General features: G+C 36.4%; 1 protein-coding gene across 2 annotated transcripts in view; it reads right to left on the bottom strand.

Moving 5' to 3' along the window:
* LOC145689831 (discoidin domain-containing receptor 2-like) overlaps nucleotides 1–23184 on the bottom strand; it is a 1126884-nt gene that overhangs the window by 146326 nt on the left and 957374 nt on the right. For both annotated transcript variants that reach the window (XM_081764050.1, XM_081764051.1), the window contains exon 10: nucleotides 2347–2439. In XM_081764050.1, the coding sequence (XP_081620176.1) occupies nucleotides 2347–2439 (93 nt within the window). The remainder of the gene's footprint in view (nucleotides 1–2346; nucleotides 2440–23184) is intronic.

The following is a 23184-nucleotide window of genomic DNA, read 5'->3' as shown; positions in this document are numbered from 1 at the left end:
CGTTATCGAGACGAGACGAGATACAAGTAGTATTCCCTGTCGTGAGCAACACTAAAAGTATTCCCGATTACTGCTTACATTTCTCAAGGCTTTCGCTTTACAGTCTAATCAGGGCATGATTTCAAAACGAGTTAAAACAAGCTGAAAGAGCGAGCCATTTATCAAACTCGACTCGACTCGAAACTCGACATCAAAAACAGTGACTTGGCTCGGAACTCGACTCTAGAAAATTACCTTTGACTCTACTCGAAACTCAAGTAGAATTAATTTAAGTTGAGTCGAGTTTTAGCTCGACTCGTGCCCATCCCTAAAGTAATTGTAGACTTTGCTCTCCATTCAATGAAAAATTACCTTTAGATACTTTACTCAATTACAGTTCAACTTTAATTAATGTTAATAACCACGAATTTAGTCACATTTAACACCGAACGTCTAATAATTAATATATCAAGTACAATCACGAGGTGAAACCGGGTTCTAAGTTGGCTACTGATATTAACGTGCAGAAAGTAACACTAATTACTGACGAGATTATCAATGTTCACCTTCGTTAATCCATAGAATTTTAAAACATAGAGAAGAAAGAAGATTGAGTACGGCAATCAATTTTAAAATTTTGTCAATATAAAATCTAAATTTTAAAAATTTGATCCCATTTCTACCGCCACACTTCCGTTACACTACTGTTTATATTGTTATAGATATTAGAAAATATATATGCCGGGTGTTCTAAAAATGGCACCCACGACAACAAAGTGTTATTCTTCAGATCAAAATAAAGCAAGAATCCTACATAATGGCATACCCACCAGGGCCTCTTCGACCACTATTGTGAATCAAAATTGAAATGAAATCTTTGAGTTTTACGTCCCACGGTTATGCCGGTTAGGCTAAAGGAGACGGTGATTATGAGAGATGAGTGAAATGGTGGAATGAAGAAAGTGGGAGGAAACGGGAGAACCCCGAGAAAACCCATGAGCAAGGTGTTTGTCCACCACAAAGTTCACTTGGCGGGGGCTGGGATCGAACCCGGGACCCCAAGCACCAGAGGTGAACGCTCTACCACTGAGCCACCGCGATATAAAATTATTGTTCAAAGCCTTTGTATTTTAATAAGCCTTCTCTAAAATAAATGCATGTGAATTGTGCTTCCATCTTCCGAGTTCTTTTAAACTATGTTTATATGTTTGTGGTCAATCCTTTCGACAATGAGATCTCGGGAACTACAGGCTCTAGAAACATGACGTTTTCACTGATCGATTGGAAATTTTGCGTAGATTGTCCAGTTCTAATTGAATATTTTTTTAAAAAAAACACGGCCATTACTTCTTTATTACATTCTTTTAGGGTACACTGGAAGCGTTGAAATTTAAAAAAACTAAAGCATCATATCCTATGCGTTATACATTCCAACACAACAATGTATGTTGGGGTTGTATATGTCTCAGGCGTTTGCTCCATGGCCAAGTAATAGTGAAACAGGAAGGATAACCATTTCTCGAGTCTTAAGATAAATCTTTATTTTTTGGGTTTTTGCCTAATGAACATCATATATAACTGACATTATAATTAGTTGTATATGTAATGCATTTGCTTATTACATACTGCATGCAAGAAGAAAGAAAACACTGGTCATATATGAATTAGAAACTTCAACCGAAAGTAGGCTCAAATCTTGCAAACGGTGCGAGATATTGAGAAAAAAATCGAAAAAAAATCGAAAAAATCTCCCCTTTATGATACCCCTTGCCGATTTTTTAAAAAATAAAGACGTCTTTCACTTGTGCCTGTAAAGGGACATGTACATATGTTGTGAGGAATGAGAAGGAGATTTATGCTCATATGCGAATGATGCGCTGTGTAGAGAGTTCAGATTCAGCTAGTTATATATATTTTTAGCTTTATTTTGACTTGTAGAATAGTGCTCTTTACTCCGCGGGTGCCATTTTTAGAACATCATATATATATATATATATATATATATATATATATATATATATACCAAAAAATACTTTTTATATTAAAATGTAAATATAGAGTAAAACAGTATGTGGCTAAAGCAAAACTGTGAAAGATATATTGGGATGATTTCATTAGTAAACAGCTTATCGTGAAGGGGGTATATTGGAGGATGAGGGGCGCTGGCCATAAATTGTGTACAGCCGCAAGATGTCTAAATTCTCCATTGTTAAAGGGTTATGATTACCATATACCATATTGTCTTCCTCATTACCTTTAAATTTCATTCGTAAAGTAGTAAATAGCTATGATATAGCTCTGTAGCTAAGGAGGATTATACGAAAATGTGTAGAGAAGAGATATTTAAGTAAGGCCGAATTGACTCACCTGGTGTTATTTCCTTCCTTGCTTTTAACCCTGGGTTCCCTTGGCTGTAGAACAACGCTGACAAATCATCCGTACTATTGCTCGGGATGGGAACTGCAAAAATTAAACAGAAATAATATACATCAGACATTATAGCAGACAGAACTCAGTGTTAAGAAACTTAAGACAGCAAGAAAATCTTAAACGCTATACATAGCACTTTAGACTAATAGAAACTGGTAGCGAAGGCAAGAGAATGAGGTGAAAGAACTAGAACAAGACAGAGAGTGAAAAGAATGGAAAGAACTGGAGGAAACCTAGGGATAAGATATTATCAATTATGAGTTTACGCAACCAGAATTCCTTCACAACACACGACATTAACATTAAATGTAACGTTTACTTTTAAACTAGTAATGAGGTTCACAGTTGGAGACGGATTATCATTCATTGATTAAAAAAAAACTTTGTTATAAGTACATTCTGCATTTGTGTAAGTTTAATAAGTTAATCAAATTATTATTTAACGGATTTGCTCTATGTATTAACCTCAATTTTCTTTCTAAACAACAACAATTAGTAATCTTTTGTGTGTGAAAGAAGCATTATCTAGCATACTTTCAAATATCTAGGATCAATATTGACAGACCAACGCCATATCCACGAAGAAATTAAATGTCGACTGAAAGCAGGAAATTCGTGTTATTATTCAGTTCAAAATCTTTTGTGGTCATGAATTCTGTTATAGAATATGAAGCTTAAAATATATAAAACGATAATCATGCCTGTTGTTCTGTATGGTTGCGAAACATTTTCGCTTACTCTGAGGGAAGAACATGTTTCAGACTAAAAGTGTTTCAGAACAAGATTCTGAGACGAATATTTGGACCCAAGAGGAACCGGAATGGGGAATGGCGGACTTCATATTGAAAAAGTACATAGTTTATACGAATTACCAAACATTGTTAGGGTCATCAAGTCTAGGAGGCTCAGGTGGGCAGGTCATGTAACCGGAATGGAAGAAAATAGGAAAGATTTCAAAGTTTTAATTGGAAGTCCAATCGGAAAACGGCCATTAGGAAGACTTGGGCGCAGATGGGAGGATAATATTAAGATGGATCTCACAGAAATAGAAATACAAAATAGAATCTGGATCCAGTTGGCTAAGGATGGAAGTTAATGGAGAGCTTTTGTGATCGCGACATTGAACCTCCGGGTTCCATAGGCCATAGAGTTAGTTAGTTAGAAAGAAGCTTATCTTCAACAAATAAAGAATTGTAATCACAGGAACGCACCCACGGGGGATCCACAGATCAAGATCCCCTCAAACTTCTAACATAACAAATACTTGTACACTTTCTCAATAAAACGATTGATGTAGCATGAAAATTTGATCTTACACTTCATCTGTTCTGTTTCTCTTATAGAAACAATCTATTTCTAATATTTTCTTCCTGAAAATATATGTGAAAGTATTTTACAAGAACTATCGTCTTTTTAGGTGGTGGTTAATACCAGTTCAATACTATATAGAACGTAGTGACTTGTAGTAGACCCCAAGACCATATCCAGGGGTCTAGGGGGCCGCCCGCTCTAATATTTCTTATATTTTCACGGTAGGCCTGCAAATGAACTATAATATGGTTGGATCGGGCCCCTTCTAACTTTGGCCGCCCCCCCTACATTTTTGGACTGGCTACCGGCCTGGTGGACCCCCAAGTTTGGACCCCCTAACAAAAATTTCTGGGTGCGCACCTGAGATGTACTAATAAAGATACGTTATAAATTGTATCGTATATTTTTTATACGATAGAGTAGTATATTCATTATTCGATTTAAAAAGTACTAATAAAACTTTTTACTTCGTTTTTTTTTCAAGCGTGGAGGCATTGTTGAACACGTTACGTATTGTTTCACGCCTTTCTGCGTTGAGACATAGGGTGTCATGATGTCAAAACTTTAAAAAAAAAAGTTTTTTGTTATGCCTATGTTTATTATTTTCTGATGGGCTTACTTTTGCACATACAAGATTGAAATTTTGCACACACATTCAGTGTATCCCTTGGTATCTTTCAGATTTATTTTTCCAGATCTCTGTGTTAAAACAGGGAGGGGTGCAGAGGGACTAAAAGGTAAAAAGGGATGTTTTTAACAAAAATCCTTTTTTCGCGGTTTTCAGACACAGATGGAAACTTGCGAATGGTACCATTTGAAAGGCTGTTCTATTCTGAAGAGAATGAGATACGAACGATGATCCTAGGTTAAATAGGGATGATGCTATAGCTATTTGACTGAAAATTTATAATTTACCTAAAGAAAAACATATTTTACAAGGGTTTTTCGTCCATTCAGATACGTACATTATTATATTAGACTTACGTTTATTTCTTGCATGAGAATAAGCTAAAATGTGAATAATTTATTTCTTTAAATTGGGAACATTCTTCTAATTACCTACAACCAAAATCTATTATACATTAAATTCGTTATCGTTGACTTGAATTGGAGATGTTCGACATAATGATATCATTACAAGATTAAATGGAACATCCAACAATGATACTGAAACAAAACAACAGGATGAAAATAAAAATACACTTAAAAGTGAACATTAACAAAAGAGATAACTGGATTGAAAATAAAACTGTAGTTTTGTGTTCTAGCTGTGCATACACACAGAAAGAGAGAAAGAAAATAAAGAACAGTTTTACAACAAAATGGGTTCAGAGTGACAAACGCCACCCTCTCCCCAAACAACAAATGAAGTTAAATATAGATCACAATCTATCCGCCATTCATTTAACCTTTTGCAGGCATTAGTCATATTGTGAACAAAAACAATTAATGTCATTCTTTCGCTTTTTTTTTTAAAAAAAAAAAGAAAGAAAAATCTCTAATTGTGTCAAATTGTTGTTAGATTGTGTTTCTATTCTGACCAATTAAGGTCGCTCAAGGGATCAATTATAAGGCATAAATAACGCTCGCCTATCTAATCATCATCACTTCCATATCATGCATGGTGGTGCATTCACTACAGCATGTTTATTGAAATATTTCTAGTTTCACAATGGATTCACTGTACACTTATTCCCACAGCACACTCTGATGGAAACTAGCGTTTATCTATGTTCTATTTCTTTAGATATCAGCAAATGTTTCCGATTTCGATGTTTATCGCCACAGAGTAATAATAATAATAATAATAATAATAATAATAATAATAATAATAATAATAATAATAATAATAATAATAATAATAATAATAATAATAATAATGAAAGCAAGAAGTGGTTTATGGGAATCGAATTAGCATCGCAAGAATAAGTTTTAACCCCACTTTTATTCCTCTACTAAAACAGAAAGTAATGGAAATCTGCTAAACTTTCCAGTTTACTATAATTAATTTTATATTAAAACTAGCTTTAATTACCCTCTTCGCTCGGTTAAAATAAGAAAATTTAGTATTATGTTCCCTTACTCTTCAGTAATTTTTTACTATTACTGGAGTGGTCTCAAATCAATAGAAACAAAGAAAATATAATGAAAAATCAGAAAATAATAAGTAATAAACTACTATTGGGCTGTACTATTGGTATACTATTGGGCTCAATTCAAATTTAAACGACATCTAAACTGTCACTGTTCATCTCAGTGACCCTGAAAACTATGGATTCGACACTAATATCGGTCACTTTCGATCATTTTTAAATATGTCCTCCCTCCCCTCTAGGGGTGTGCTCGAGTCGAGTCGAGACAGAATTTTCCTGACAAAATTCGAGTCGGGACACAGCTCTTCCAATAGAAAAATATATTTTTCGAGTCGAGACATCACTTTTACAGCACATTTTCGAGACGAGACAGGCTCAAATCTTGTCTCGTGCGCATCCCTACTCCCCTCCACGAAGTTCAGAGCTGGAATTTTGATTTAAACGGCATCGCAAGTACCAGTGTTCATCTCAGCGATCCCAAAGCTATGGTTCGGCACTAATATCGGTCATTTTCCATTCCAATTTGCGGGGTGAATTTAAATTTAAACGGTATCGGAAGTGTTACTGTTCATCTCAGCGATCCCGTAAACTAATATCGGCCATTTTAAATCATTTAAATATACCTCCACCCTTTCCCCTCCCTAAGTTGCACCGTCAAAGTGAAATGATAAAAACCAACCTAGGCCCGAACCTGATTTATGTTGAAAATTTGATCGAGATCGGTCGGGTCATGAAACCAAGGAGGCTCAGGTGGGCAGGTCAGGTAAGCAGAATAGAAGAAAGTAGGGAAGGTTTCAAAGTTTTAATCGGAAACGACCATTAGGAAGATCGATGTGCAGATGCGAGGACAATATTAAGATGGATCTCGCAGAAGTAGAAATTAGAGATGCAAAAAAGCCGGCTTTTTTGAATCGATGGTTTTTTGCACATAAAAAGCCGGCTTTTTTGGGGAAAAAACGAGAATTTTGGAAATTTTGGCTTTTTTCATTTTCATGATTTTTCTGTTTAAATAGCTTTCTTATAGTATACTCTAAAGTTAAATAAGATTTCATGACCTGAATGCCATATTTGGCTCTGGAATTCACCATCATGCCGGATGGAGCACATGGTTTATGAATTAAAGTAAAAATAAAGTACGTAGTATTTGAGGGCAATTTTAGAAGCTATTTAACTTTATTTTAACTTCTGAATTATCGACATTTTTTTCTTCTCTAGGTCATTTCTTTTTAGTCATCCGTGTTTCACTTCTTAGAGCTTAGTACTCTAGCTTCTATCACATAATTAAACTAATGTTTTTCAATATATCCATCAGAGCGTACGTTTTTCAATACATCTGTCAGCGCGTACTTCCACATTTCCGTTATACTGTAGCTGTACAATGATTTAACAATAATTTTCCGGACGCAACCTTGAATACCATTTGATAGAAATAATCATTATCGGATTTAGAAAAATATTTGGGAGGGTTTTTTCTGAATAATGTTTGGTTTTTCTAAAAATTTCTCTTTTATTTAAGAGGAGCTTAAGTTTATGAGTACAGGCATAACAAATATTTCGTTTCGTTTGCATATTCAACTATAATCTTCCAGATACAACCTTGAAGACCATTTTATACTGATAATCAGTGGCGGATTTAGAAAAGTGTTTTGGGAGGGTTTCTTATTAATGCTAAGTTTTTCTAAAATTTCCTAATTTTTTATTGAAGGACAGCTTGAAGTTTATGAGTAAAGGCAAAACAAATATTTAGTTTGTTTTAGAAATTCCGTAATTTCGGGGTAGAGGCTTCAACCCGAAAGACATCCCTACCCTAACCCTCTTCGCAAATCCATCACTGCTGATAATTAATAATAACAAAGATTTAAAAACGATTAGAAAGTAAGTCGGCCAGGACTCACAGTACACGCACTATTTCTACATTTACAGATGGAATTAAGAAAAACTTAAAAAATGATCGAATGCGGGGTTGAGTCCCGGACTTCACGATAGAAGCGTGAAAGATAACCACTCACTCATGTTTCTTGTGCAGTTGTGCTTAACTTAAATGTATTCTCTCTCTCTCTTTCTCTCTATGGTAACAAAAGCTCTCCATTGACTTTTGTCCTTATTCAATTCAATCCAGTTTCTACTCTGTATTCCTATTTCTGCTAGGGCCTAATGAACGTTTCCCGATAAGGTTTCCAGTTAAAACTTTGAAAGCGTTCCTACTTTCTTTCGTTCTGGCTACATGACCTGCTCACCTGAGCCTCCTAGACTTGATGACTTTAACGATGTTTGGTAAACCGTATAAATTATGTAGTTCCTCCTTATGAAGTTTCCGCCATTCCCCATTGCCGTTCCACTTGGGTCCAAATATTCGTCTCAGAATTTTATTCTCAAATAATTACAGTCTGCGTTCTTCCTTCAGTGTAAGCGACCATGTTTCACAACCATAAAGCATAACAGGCATGATTATCATTTTAAGCTTTAAATTCCTTGACAGAATTCGCGACGACAAAATATTTTGAACTGAATAATAACAAGAATTTCCTGATTTTAGGCGACATTTAATTTCTTTGTGGGTATGATTTTGGTCTGGTAATACTGATCCAAGATATTTGAAGTATCCACTGTGTCGAAAGTATTAATTGACATTTTAACGCATTCATAATTTGCCGTATTACGATCCTTGTGAACTTCCTTGTATTTAGATTTCTCTGCATTTACTCATGTCCCTGCAAGCGTTTAATAAGGCTTCTGCATTTCTTTCGATTGTTCTCCTTTCAGATTTATATCATCAGCATACACCATAATAGGAACTCTAGGCTCTGGTTCCTGTCTTTGATTTTTCTTATAGCATACTCCGGAACAAAGCTGAATAATAACGGCGATAACGCATATCCTTGTTTCAGGCCAATCTTGACGTGGAAGCTCGCAGTTTTCTACTCGGACTTTACTCTGGAATTCATTTAAACACTTAATAAATCTAGCTTTTTCGGCATTCCAAATTCTGTAAGAATGTTGTACAATGTTTCCCTCCTAACCGAGTTGTAAGCCTTTCTAAAATCAATAAACAGTTGATGTACTGGGTAACATATGCCCATTTCTTTTCGAGTATTTGTCGAATGGTAAATATCTGGTCGATTTCGACTAAATCCACATTGATAATCTCCAATAATTTCATCTGCGTATGGGGTCAGTCTTATTAATAGAATGTTAAGAGAAATGCCTCGATAATTATTACAATCAATTTTGTCGTGTTTCTTGTGAATTGGAACAGTGATTGATTCTTCCACTCTTTTTAAATGTATTCCATATTTTTTTTTTTTTTTAAAGTTTCGTAACGATATGTTGAATTTTCTTGTTAAAAATTCAGAAACCTTCAGGACTGGGTAAACCGTGATGGTGGTTTTATATTCTACAGTCTAGGAAACCATATGCTCAGATGAACCGTCTATTATATATATGATCTATGAACAGAAAATTCGATGCTTTCCCGATTCTGAACAAGCTTAAGGAGCAGTCAATGCATTACAGAATTTGGAGCTTTACCGATTTTGCAGATCCGAAGTACCTGATCGGGGATAACAGATTATTACGTATGTGATCAATCAGTGAAAAATTTGTTCGAAATATTCATACAATGTATATGAAAGTTAAAACTTAACTGAAAAATTTCAAGAATTTACAGAACCACCCGAAACGAAGCTCTTGATGTGCAGATTTCTCTCATGTTTTTCTTTATTTTGCTTCAAAAAGAGGGTGTGTGATATTTTGAAGTAAAAATACTACATACAATTTTGCTAGTTATTTGTGTATCATTTTTAAAGTACTTATTGTATATAAGATGTTAAAATATTATTACATATATTGGTTAATCCCTTGGAATTTATAATGTAAATATGTTAAGAATTTTAAAAATTCTTTTTGAAATTCATGGTTTATTTTCGAGGTTTCATATTATTATCTGCATCAACCACTATTTAAATGAGTTTTTTTTGTTGTAGAGAAGCGAAACAAAGTCTGCTTTATCAGTTTAAAGCAAAATTTTCAAAAAAGCCCAAAATTTCCCAAGCAAAAAAGCGAAGCAGAAAAAACCGAGTTTTTTTTCGAAAAAGCCGGTTTTTTTCCGAGCCCTTGCATCTCTAGTAGAAATACAAAGTAGAAACTAGATTCAGTTGGCTAAGGACAAAAGTCAATGGAGAACTTTTCTGAACGCAGCAAAGGTCATAGTTAGTTAGTTTGTTTATTATTATTTGAACAGTTTTTCATAAAAATGAATTAATGTTTGAATAGTTGCAGTTATATATTTTTATATTCATAACACAAACAATATTTTGTTTATTTGAAAAACTATTCAAAAAATAATTCGTTTTTCAATAATTATTCAAGCAATAATTAACTTATTTTAATAATTGTTCAAACAATAATTAGTTTATTTCAATACCTATTGAAGCAATAAATCATTTAATTGAATAAATATTCACAGTAATTCATTTAACCTAATTAAGGGCCTTTTATAAGAACATAATCTAGGCGTATACTCGAGAAGAAAATTATCCCATAGGCATTATATTTTGGAGTACATGCAGGATAAAAGTGAGGGAGGACGGGGGGAGACACCGCCCCCAGTTCTTAAAAAAATACAATGGACAAAGATAGGCAGTGGGACAGCGAGACCCCCTTCACCCTACCGTCTCCCCACCCCACTATTCAGATCCACTTTCACCCCTCAATATATGTCCGTATAAACACATTCCTCACCAATGCTTGTGTTTCTTTTTAGAGGGATAATTTCTTCGGTAATTCGAAGGCTGAGTACAGTACTTCCATATTAATGTAGTCTATATTTACGATTATAGTTAATGCATTCATTGTATACATACAATTACTAGCGCATCCAAAAGAGTCGTTTGCAGGGGAAGGATCGCCTCCTGGACGATTCCTCTAGGCTTGACATACGGAGCTTTATATCAAATCCTATTAAAATAGTTAACTGTTTTATATTAGGCTTATTAAAAGGTAGCTTTTGAAAGAAATGGTCCCCACTACCCTCCAAATGGATCGCGCAGTGCATTCGTCCACCGAGAGTTTTTTATTGCGACGGATCGAAATTTTGGGAATGGTTCATAGACACTACGTCTATAGTATTGAACCAGTGTTATTATACACCCGAAAACATGATAAATAACTGTCAAGTATTACCACATATTCTGAGCAAAAATAATAGAAGTAGATTGAGTTGTAAGGAAACAAATTGTACAAATGATATATAAGATCAAAATCTTCAGGCTACAACATTCATTTCTCTGCTAAACAAAAATAGTTTTATTAAGAAAGCGTACAAATATATGTCGATTTACCAACTTTCAGAGGCGCATCCGGACTCGGTGGTCCCCTCCCCCACGTGGCTGTATCCCTGCCCCAGTGTATGCAACTACTTAAGCTGTGAGCAATCAAAATTTGTATAACTTGTCTCTAAAGAGCACTTCTTATTTACAGACAAATAATCGCGTTCTATTAAACTAATAACTCTATGGCCTATAGAACCCGTAGGTTTAATGCCTACACACAAAAGCTCTCCATTGATTTCTGTCCTTAACTAACTGGATCCAGTTTATATTATTATTTCTGCAAGATCCATCGTAATATTGTTCTTCCATCTACTCCTAGGTCTTCCTAATAGTCGTTTTCTGACCTACCCACCTGAGACTCCTACATTTCATGACCCTCACAATGCTTGGTAAACGGCAGTGGCGTATTTAGGAAGGGGCTTCCGGGCTTAAGCCCCACTCCGAAAACTTACTTACTACAGTAAAGTATATGAAATATTTTGCAGAATTTTCACATTTTCATGCAAAGCCCCCCCAGAACGTTAGCAAAGCCCCCCCCCGAAACAAAATCGTAAATACGCCACTGGTAAACGGTATAAATCACGTTCCACTGGTGTTCGATATTCAGACGTTTCACAACATACAAAGAAATGAAGTTTATAAGTAAAATCAAGAGGTGCCCTTGTAAGGGCTAAATAAGTGAAGATGCCTTTCTCTGATGAGTACCAAATTAAAAACCATTTCTTTCTGTTTGTTGCGAAGCGTTGCCTGAAAACACAGCGTGAGCTCTGATTGGAAGCCCATCAGAATCTCTTTTATGTCTTACGGAACAAACCGGAAGTGACATAGACAAAAGGATCCTGTCATCAGTTATTGTTCAACAGGCTCATTAGCGCGTCCGAAAGACAACTGGAAAACACAGACGAGGAATTAATTATCACAACAACAAAAAACAACTCACCGTCAATGAATTTTTTAAGAGAACCGGTTGACGAAATTAGGAACTTGTTTGTATTGGCAAAAGCGTTCTGAATCGTCGAATGAGTACTCTTGAATACAAATGAAGGTCTAAAGAGGGAAGGGCGGGGAGGGATATCGACAGATACATTAAAGATATGCGGCGGCGTTTTTAGATACTTAAAAGACAAGAGACTGTCTACAACCTTCGCTAACACCTATGGGAATCCTCTTTTAAAATACTTTTCCTTTTTTGTGTCGTCTTCTTTCGCTTTCTCTTTTTTTTAAAAAAAAAAAACTTTAAAGTTATTTGTTACTAAAGAGATTCGTTAAAGATATACAAAGCATCACTAATGTTTAACGTAGTTCAAAATACACCTCAAAAAGTGGCGGATCGTGCCAGATGTCCTAGGTCCTCCAGTTTTTAAGGGACAAAAAAAAGTTATTATATATTCTTGAAGGTATACAGTAAACTCACGATATTATCTATCATAGTCTAAGATCTGGCTGCCCCCCCCCACCCCCAGTTTTTTACCTTCTAGAACCGCCTCTGACCTTTAAAGTTATTTTACACAGGAGAGATTAACATTGAAAAATAGAAAGGGATTTTTCAACAAAAATGGTTTAGGTTTGTATTTAGAAGGTACCAGACGGGAGAAAAAGAACAGGTTACTATTTTTCGATATCTGGGTGATATGAAGTGTGAAGTGAAATAAAAGTAAGGATAGGAATGGCGAAAATAAGCCTTTAGGAGGAAGAGAAGACTATTTTGTGGGACCTTGAATAAAGAGTTGAGAAAAGGACTCATGAAATGCTTCATATGAAGTATTGTACTGTAAGGGGCAGAAATATGGACATTACGCAAAAATAATGAAAAACGAGTGAAAGTTTTTGAAATGTTGGTGTGGAGAAGAACGGAGATAATTAGCTGGGCCGAGCGGAAAATGAATAAAAGGGTGTTAGAAATGGTGGGGGAGAAAAGAACAATTTTAGATATTATTAAGGAGAGGAAGAGAAACTGGTTGGGACTTTGGCTAAGAAGGAACTTCATCATGAGGAACGTGATAAAGGATGTGGTGGCAGGGAAAAGAGGGGGCGAAGGAGGCTAGAATTAATGAACGATACCGAAACAGAAAAATCTTATGTGAAGACAAAGAGGTTAGCGGAAGACCGTGGAGCATAGAAGCTTCTTAGCTGCGGCAGGTGACCTACTAATAATGGCAGAATACCTATGATGATGATGATGATGAAATTGTGTTATGACTTGAGTACTTACGTAATTAATAATTAACCCTTTCCGGATTCCGGCTTTTTGGGCTATTTTTTAGACTTTCAGTCAAGCAGCTACTGCATCGTCACTATTTATCCTAGGATCATGGTTTATACCTCATTCTCTTCAGAATAGAGCTGTCTTTTAAATAGTACCACTTGCATGCTCATACCATATACCAGAAGCGGGAAAAATGATGTCAAAGAGAAAATTTCGGAGGGAAAATTTTTTTCTCGCACTTTGGCATCCCCTGGAACGGCCCTGTGTGAATGTAGCCATATAAAAGATCTGATAAATAGTACTTGGTATACTGAATGTGTGTGCCAAATTTCAAGTTTCTATCTTGAATACTAAGGGCGGGAGAAATGTTATCAAGAATTCCCACAATGCCCCAAATTACCACAAAACATTATGATCTCAGGGAAAAAATTTCCTGAGACATCCCTAATTACCCTAGAGTCATGTTTCGCCCATCATTCTCTTCAGAATAGAACTTGCCATTCAGGCGGTACCATTCACATGTCTCCATCATGTATCTAAGACGGGAAATTCCCGAAAAAATGGATTTTTTGGGTCTACATTTCCCTTTTTTCAACTTTTAGCCCCTCTGGACCCCCCTGTTTTAAAGCAGAAATCTGAAAAAATCTGTTAAATACTACTCGGTGAACTGAATGTTTGTGCACAATTTCAATCCTCTTGGTGCAAAAATAAGCCCGCCATAAAATATATATACCGACAATGCCCCATATTACCCTATACAGAAGTATATTTTGATAAAAATTCACTGAGACGTCCCTAATTAACCTAGAATAATAATTCGACCGTCATTCTCTTGAGAATGGAACTGTCTTTCAGACGGTGTGACTCACGTGTCCCCATCATGTATGTGTGGCGGGAAACTCCTGAAAAACGGGATTTTTTGGGTAAACATATCCCTTTTTCAACCCTTTGCCCCTCTGGTTCCCCCCCTGTTTTAACTCACAAATCTGAAAAAATCTGGTAAATACTACTCGGTGGACTGAATGTTTGTGCAAAATTTCAACCTTCTACGTTCAAAAGTAAACCCGCCAAAAAATATTGAACATAGGCTTAATAAATGAAAAAATAAATTTTAGATTTATGACGTCATCACCTCCTATGTCTGGACGCAGGAAGGTCTGAAACCATACGTAATGTCTTCTACAATGCCTCTGGACTTGGGAAAAAAACCGGACGAAAAAGCTCAAATAGAAGAGAAATAACGCAATGTACCATGAAAAACGCGTATGGTACAAATTGTACCATAGAATCCCCAATGGGTTAAAAGCAGAGTTTAGATCTAAGACTTGGATGGACTAATGTTACTAGAGAGTCCCGTGAAATCTCTTATCTCCCGTCGATTCCTATTTCGAAAACGAGACGAGAATGGTCATGTCTCTGCTCTCGTCTGCAATTTGAAAATGTACTTTTCGTCTTGTTTATGACAAAATAGTCTAACTGTCAGTGGTTGGTGGCATGAAGTGACGTGAAGCAATTACCGTAATCTTCAACAGTATTTCCATAAATTAGTCCTCTAAGCTCTAGAATCGGAAATGTTATGAACGCGGCTACTATATACAAAGAAAACAGTTTTCATTTGATGCAGTAGCCGATCAACCGGATTCAAGGAATTATGTCCGCTTGAGGGAAAATCCTTTTGGTTATCGAGAGAAAAAAAGTAAGGTACTGAGGAAGGAACACAACTTCAAGAACTAAGCAAGGCTTCACAAAATTGTTATTCGTGCTGACGATAGTGCCACTCCACTCCTTTCAAATAATAATTGAATTGTTATGAGACGGTGCACCACCAAAGGGTAAAGGGAAAAAGGAAAATTCCCTTGGTGGGAAATGTGCCAAGCATGAAGTCATTATTTGAGGAACTCAAGAGAGAGAAAGAGAGAAAAAAGAAAGACTCTCGGCTGAAGAAGCAGACAATTACACGGCTGGTGGTGAATGACATTGAGTTTAAAGGATGTAGAAGGCAGCCTGTGACCCGGTGAAGACGACCATCAAAAGCATGCTTCTCTACTGGCTAATTGTTTAAACTTTCTGCGAAAAGAGTTCTTGGATACGTGCCCGCTTACTCAACAGTATTAAGCCCCCACGAACAAGTAATCCCTTTTGCATCTTCCAAGGCCATTCTGTGATTTTCTTCAAGTCGATGCTGATAATTCTAGGCTCGTCTCTTCTCGCCAAAGTCTTTGCAGTGTTTTTATACGAGTTAAGTTCAAATTGAGAGGAAACGCTTGAATTTTAATATCACTTTCTGTATCTTAAGGATACAAAAGCATTATATGAATTTATGTTATTTTTTTAGAGGTGTAGGTGGATGAGCAAATGTAGGTTTTCCAGATATCCTTATCGTCAGATAGGGATATTTATTTTATTTATTTTTTTTATTTTATTTATTTAACAATCACCAGATACAGCTCAGAGGCCATTTTACACTGGATATCCAACAACAACAACAACAATGGAAAGGATTTGGGAAGGTATCGGCCAGGGCCTGTTTAGTAGGTACCATCCCGGCATTTGCCTGGTAGGACTGAGGGAAACCCTGGAAAACCCCAGTCAGGATGGTCGGCAGCGGGATTCGAACCCACGACCTCCCGAATGCGAAGCTAACGCTCTACCACTTGAACTACTTCGCTCGGTAATAATGCAAATTATTATTTTTTAATCCTAACTTGAGTCACTTCCTTTATTATAAAAGCTACATACGAGGGATAATCGTAAAATTTAAATTACCATCTCAAAAAAGGAAAGTTATTTAAATATATATATTTTTTTGTTTCATTACACGTACATATCTGTAGTCAAAGCACACAATTAAATTTCCCGCGCCACAGTACCGTCGCACGCCTCTAGAGGATCCAAACAAATTAGCACAACCCCTTGATAAAGTGGAATCTCATGAGGTAATTCGTTTTTCTCTATTTGAAGGGAAAGAACGCCGCAACAATCCATGTTGAGTTGGTGGAAGTGTATGGCAACAATGTACTATCACACGATACAGTGGTAGGTGATTCAGATGCTTCCAGTGTGGTTAGACAAGTCTGAATGACGAAGATCAAACTGGCAGATCATCTCTGTCTGAGAGACGAAAGAGAAGTGGAGGCTCTGGTGCTCGCAGAGCAGCCTATCGTAATCGAGGAAATAGTGGATAAAAATGGAAATCAGACACAGATTAGTTTTCAATATCTTGCAGGTAACAAACTATCAATCGCACATGATGCACATGACACGTTAAAATATCAAATAATTTCGATGAAGTGGATACTTTCAAATAACTAGGATTAAAATTAACAGGCCAATGGTATATTCACGAAGAAATTAAACGTTGACTAAAAGCAGGGAATTCGTGTTATTATTCAGTTCAAAATCTCTTGTCGTCACGAATTCTGTGGAACGATAATCCTGCCTGTTGTCTTGTATGGTTGCGGAAACTTCATAGCGGGAAATTGCATAATTTATACATTATACCGAACATTGTTAGGGTCGTCAAGGCTAGGAGGTTCAGGTGAGCAAGTCATGTAGCCAGAATGGAAGAAAGTAGGAATCATTTCAAAGTTTTAACCGGAATTCCAATCGGAAAACAACCATTAGGAAGACCTAGTCGCAGATAGGATTATTATTATTATTATTATTATTATTATTATTATTATTATTATTATTATTATTATTATTATTATTATTATTATTATTATTATTATTATGTATTCCGCCTTTCTGCAGGTTCTGGGACTAATGAGCGGGTTTTTTTTTTCAATTTTAGAGTTAGGCCTGGAAATGTTTCTGCAACGATTTTCGATCCTCAGCTTCCTCTTTTAACTCCCAATATTTTCTTCTGTTTTTTAACTCATCGATCAGTTGTATTCTTCTTCTTCCTATTCCTCGCTTTCCTTCCATCTTTCCTTCTATGGTGGTATGAAGAAGACAATTTCTTCGCAAGATGTGTCCGATCCAACTGGCCTTCCTACAAAGGATGCTGGCTAGAAATGTCCTCTTCTCTCCTATCCGTTTTAAGATATCTTCATTTGTTGCTACTCTCTGTCCATTTTATCTTCTCCATCTTCTTCCAACACCACATTTCGAAGCTCTCTAAATATTTCTTCTCTAATTTCCGTAATGTCCAATTCTCTGAACCATACAGTCCAATGCTCCATATATAGCACTTGACCAACCTCTTCCTTGGTCCAATATAGAGCCTGCTAATTAAGAGTGATATTTTCTTGTCGAATGCTTCTTTCGCCATGGCAATTCTTGACCTGATATCTTTGGTGCAGTAAGCGTTTCTCGTCAAAATACTTCACAGATACTTGAAATTCTCGACCTGTTCAAGTTCTCTAAGGGCGCGTTTCCTCGGGATACTATCATGACTTTCAACTTTTCGATGTTGATTTTCATTCCATATAGTTTTTCGGTGTCAGCTATTTTTCAATCATCCCCTGTAGTCCTCCTTCTGCTTTAGCTATTATAACCGTATCATCTGCATATCTGATCTTGTTACTGATCTGCCCTCCAATCTTGAAATCTCCAGTTCCCATTAATGCTTAATTCATTAAACATTCACTGTAAATGTTGAATGATTGTGACGACAAACTACATCCTTGTCTGACTCCTCTTCCAATCTCCACACTATTGGTTTCTCCTTCATTCAAGCGCAACTTCACTCTTTGTCTTGTGTACAGGTTTAGAATGAGTCGTCGATATCTCCAGTTGAGTACAAATTCTTTAAGTATTTTCAGAAGTCTCGTCCAGTTGACTCGGTCGAAAGCTTTTCGCCACGCCAGTCGAGGAAGCACAAGCACAACTCTTCCTTTACATCAAGAATTCTTTCTGATATAATTCTTATAAATCCAATAGCATCTCTGGTGCCTTTTCTTTTCCTGAATCCAAATTGATCTTCTTCTAACCTCTCATCTATCTTACTTTCCAGCCGCCTGTTCAGTATGAGTGCAATAATCTTTCTAGTGTTAGAAATCAGGCTAATGGTTCTGTGATCGCTGCACTTATTTGCTTGCTTTTTCTTGGGCAATGCAATCATTGTAACATAAAAAAAAAAAAAAAAATCCTTTGGCCATTCTCCACTGAGGTAGATACTGTTAAGTGAAGTCAGTACTTTCATTGCGTTGTCTCCTAATTCCTTGAGCAAATCTACTGGTATGTCGTTGTCTCCAGTGGCCTTTCTCCTTCGTATGTCTTTGATTGCTTGTATTACTTCACTTGTCAATTTACCGGGTTCTTTTTTCTTCATCATCCACCTCTTCCTCTGCTTCGATCGCAATATCTTTGAAGCGATACCGGTACTTCTGATCATACAGATCTTTTATGTATTTCTCCCAAATTCTAAGGGTTTCTCGATGGTCAGTGACCACATAACCTTATTGATCTTAATTAATAACGAGAATAATATTGAGATGAATTTCACAGAAATGAGAATACAAAATTGAACAAGACAGAACAGTTGGTCCGGGTAGCGTAGGTCATACAGTTATTGAAATAATTTAATTATTGTTTGAATAGTTATTACAATATATTAATTATTGTCTGAAATAAAGTAATTATAATGTGAAAATTTATTCAAACAAACTAATTATTGTTGAATAGTTATTCAAATAAATGAATTATTGCTATAAATATTCAAACAATAATTCATTTAATTGTTTAGCTATTCTGACAATAATTCGTTTTCTTTTAAGTATTATTCAAACAAGATTTCATTTGCGTCTACCTAAGTATAAACAATTAGAACAGATTTTATTATTATTATTATTATTATTATTATTATTATTATTATTATTATTATTATTATTATTATTATTATTATTATTATTATTATTATTTGAGCCACCATTCAATCAATAAGCGCTTACTGAAATAACAACTCAACTCCGGTTCGTTTATTTCAATAATATATTTTTTTCCGTTTTGGAATGATTATCAGCTTTCAATATTCTAACAACAAATATTTAAAGAAAATGCTGTGGAATGGAACTACAGAGTCTGGCAGATGGATCTCCTGTATTTGTAGAGGGCGCTATGTGAGTTGTGTTGGGCCGTACGGTGGTGGAGAAGGGATCTATCGATAGCGGTACAGTGCTATCTTCAGTAGTCGCAGTGACATAGCGCGTCGAGCATTGTGCGTTTGTTGTGGAGGATTATATTCCTAATGGTGGTTCTGTGGTTACTACCAAGAGTACACTTTGCATTCGGTTCGGACTTGGCCAACTTGATTCTGTTCCGGATAAAAAAGCTATTCAAGTCTGGGTATCAAACTTCAGAGCAATAGATTCTGTACTGAGAAAAAAAAAATCGCCTGGCCAACCTCAGACTGTAACAATGCTTTGAAGGTAATTGGGTGGACGCTCTCACACGCACCACATTTTCCGGCATTGTAACGTTGTGACTACTGAAAATGGTACTTATGTCGCTATCGACCGATACCTCATCCGCCGCCGTATCCTCACAACAACTCACAGGGCACCATATCCAAATACGGGAGGTCTTTTTCCCGGTCCCTAACTTTCAAAAATCTACCATTTACTAGTTTTTGTTTACAACTTCTGTATTATATCAACCATACTTGCTCAAAATCTATATTCTAGGCCATCTCACGATTCCTCAAGTACAAGATACTTTCGGCTTCTGAGCCTCAGTGAACCTCAACATCACAAATTGACAATAAAAACGAGATAGGGACAAGGCACGCACAAAGAATTTTTTGTTGGCAGGGATCCACGTTTTGAAGGGGCCAATACCAAGGACACCGATCCTGGGGGGCCCGGGCCTTCCAAAGCTCATATGTACCCCTCTATTGTATTTATGAATATACAATATTTTGCATAATTTGAATGCAATTTGTCTTAAAATCATCATATATATACCTTCTGCATCTGAATGGGCCTCCCAAATTTACAAAGAAATCGGCGCCCTTGGCCAATACTACAAGCCACTATGTCTAAAGAGTATTGAATTAGTATTATTCTGCACTTAAAAAGACAATAAGTAGATATAAGATACTTTAACCTATATTTTCAGAAAGAAAATGATAAAACTACATTATTTTATAGGAGAAAGAGTACAGGTGAAGTGTAAGGTCAAATTTTCCCTGTTAAACAAGTAATTTCATTGAGAAAGTGTACTAATGTATGTTGAGTTAGGAAGTTTTGGGGGAGACCGAATCAGGTGGATCCAAGTGGGTGGAAATGATCAATGTTCATGCGGAAATAACAGCTATCTTCTTCAACAATAATGAGGTTTCACTAGGCAATACGAAATATAAACGCCCCTAATAGAGACCGATCCTCAGACGTATGAATCATAATTGCCAAAGATCCCACAATTATTATTTAACATCATAATGTCAAGTTTTTTTTTTCTTTTTTCTTTTTTCTTAGAATGAAAAACTGGCTTTGGCATTTGTTGCGGTTTCTGAATTGATACAGGTTATTTTAGATTTAACCATCTTTAAATTAAATCATTGGACCATTTTTTTCTATAACATTGAACTGAAAAACTGGCACGGTATATATGAATATGAATCCACGTGCATAATTTAAAGTGAAAGAGTGAAAAATATTACCACTATATGTATCTGTCTTGTGTCGTACGTGGTCGGCGCCAGCTCCAAAAGGATGAGAAGAAATCTTTCAAGGGAGGTGCAGCTTGAATGTTGAAATGAATACAGTGAAGCCGTAAAACATAAAAACAGTCTATAATTTTAGAGTAACCATCGCGTATGAGAGATAGCGCTGGAAGATGGAGAAGAGGGGTACTGGAGCTCTTTTATATACACAGCGTTTTCTGTATGGCAATGGAGCTAAGCAACCGGCCATATGCTGATATAACACTGGCAATATTTTACAAGTTAACTGCGCGCCGTTTTCTCCCATTAAAACGGAACGATTACAGCGAAGTGAAGTCTGCTTACACCTGAGACCACCGCCGCGCAAACACAGCATTCAAAGCGGAAGAAAGATGTGGTTTTCTTCTCACCCATGTTCACCCACACTATTCCTGGATCTAACACCAGCTCATTCTTCCCTTTGTTACCAATGTTACACAAACATATTTACACGGAAGCTATTTCATCAAACGTTGTAACCGAATGCCAGAAAAACAACACAGGCAGTAAATGTTATGTTGTCTCGTTCGAGTATAACCGCGCATAATTATTCCCTCCGCATTCCTCTTCTCCCTGTAGCAATCCCACATTCCCACATGGAAGTTGAAGAGTGGGCGAAATGCGACCACTGAAGATAAAATGAATCCATAAATCAATCTCACACAGAAAGATATGTTGGAGATTGCACAATTATTTGTTAACACTTATATCTTGTTTAGTAATATTACACGTGGCCTCGCGTAGCGTAGTCGTTGACGCTCTCGCCTTTGGTGCAATTGATCCCAGGTTCGATTCCCAGTGGGAACAAATGAAATGAAATGAAATCTTTAAATTTTACGTCCCACAGTTACGCCGGCTAGGCTAAAGGAGACGATGATGCGAAATACATGAAGTGGTGGAATGAAGAAATGGGAGGAAACGGGAGAACTCCGAGAAACCCCACGTACAAGGTGGTTGTTCACCGGAAAGCTCACTTGGTGCGAGCTGGGATCGAACCAAGAACCTCATGTACCAGAGGTGAACGCTCTATCACTGAATCAACGGGGCCTCCCTCCCAGTGGAAGCAGTTGAAAAAGTGTACCGGTAAAAGTTTTCTCAGGCCAGCCATCCTGAATGAGGTTTTCCTTATTCATAGCAAGCCAAATTCTCAGGCCAGCCATCCTGAATGAGGTTTTCCTTATTCATACCAGGCCAAATTCTCAGGCCAGCAATCCTGAATGAGGTTTTCCTTATTCATACCAGGCCAAATTCCGGGATGGATTGTCCCAGGTGGCATTTTTCCGTTTCCCCGGACAGTGTGATCGCCGAGAGACGTCATCTCTTATACGTGAAGAGCTAACGTGGCTATAGGTGTCTGAAACCCAGAAATGTAATTCCTAATTCTAATCCTATTAATATCGCACCGATTTTTAGAAAGTGGTTGTCTTTTTTTTTCTTTCTTTCTTTTTGTGTTGGGTCATCCATATGAATCAGAAACTAAGTCCTGTATGTTTAAATTCAGAAGTAAACACGTTTAGTATGTCCAGGAACTAAATGCTACAAATTTTAAAGACTCAAGTGTTTTAAAGACAGTGAAGTAGGCTCGTAGCTAGAACTGGAATTCGAGAATAAATATTTCTTCTTAACTTCTCTCTTTTATTTGTCTTTTATAGTGATTTTTTTGTTTTGTTTGTGGGGTCTTACAACTAGTTATATTCTAGATAGTTAATGGTCTTCAATTCATTATCACCATAGTTGTTTCAACTCCTTTGTTTACATGTGGAAATAGCTTTCAGGACATGACACTTTGCATTAGGGTCACGGAAGTAAGACATAATATTGTAATGTTAGTACATATGCACATTCCTCCAAACGGTAGCTCTTCAATGGAAGCAAACTTTTCAATTCTTCTCTCGCAGTAGATGACTAAAGAGATTTTCTCGACTGATTTTGTTAATGAGATAACTAGAGAGAGATATATCTCGACTGATTTTGTTAATGAGATAAATATCTCAACTGATTTTGTTAATAAGATAACTAGAGCGATTTATCTCGACTGATTTCGTTAATGAGACAACTAGAGAAATATATCTCGGCTGATTTTGTTAATAAGATAACTAGAGCGATTTATCTCGACTGATTTCGTTAATGAGACAACTAGAGAAATATATCTCAGCTGATTTTGTTAATGAGATAACTAGAGCGATTTAT

Source organism: Thermobia domestica, chromosome 7 (assembly GCF_964235325.1).
Source record: "Thermobia domestica chromosome 7, izTheDome1.hap1.1, whole genome shotgun sequence".
NCBI classification, from domain to species: domain Eukaryota; kingdom Metazoa; phylum Arthropoda; class Insecta; order Zygentoma; family Lepismatidae; genus Thermobia; species Thermobia domestica.
Note: the sequence above shows the minus strand (reverse complement) of the source record. Positions and strands in the feature narration are given on the sequence as shown.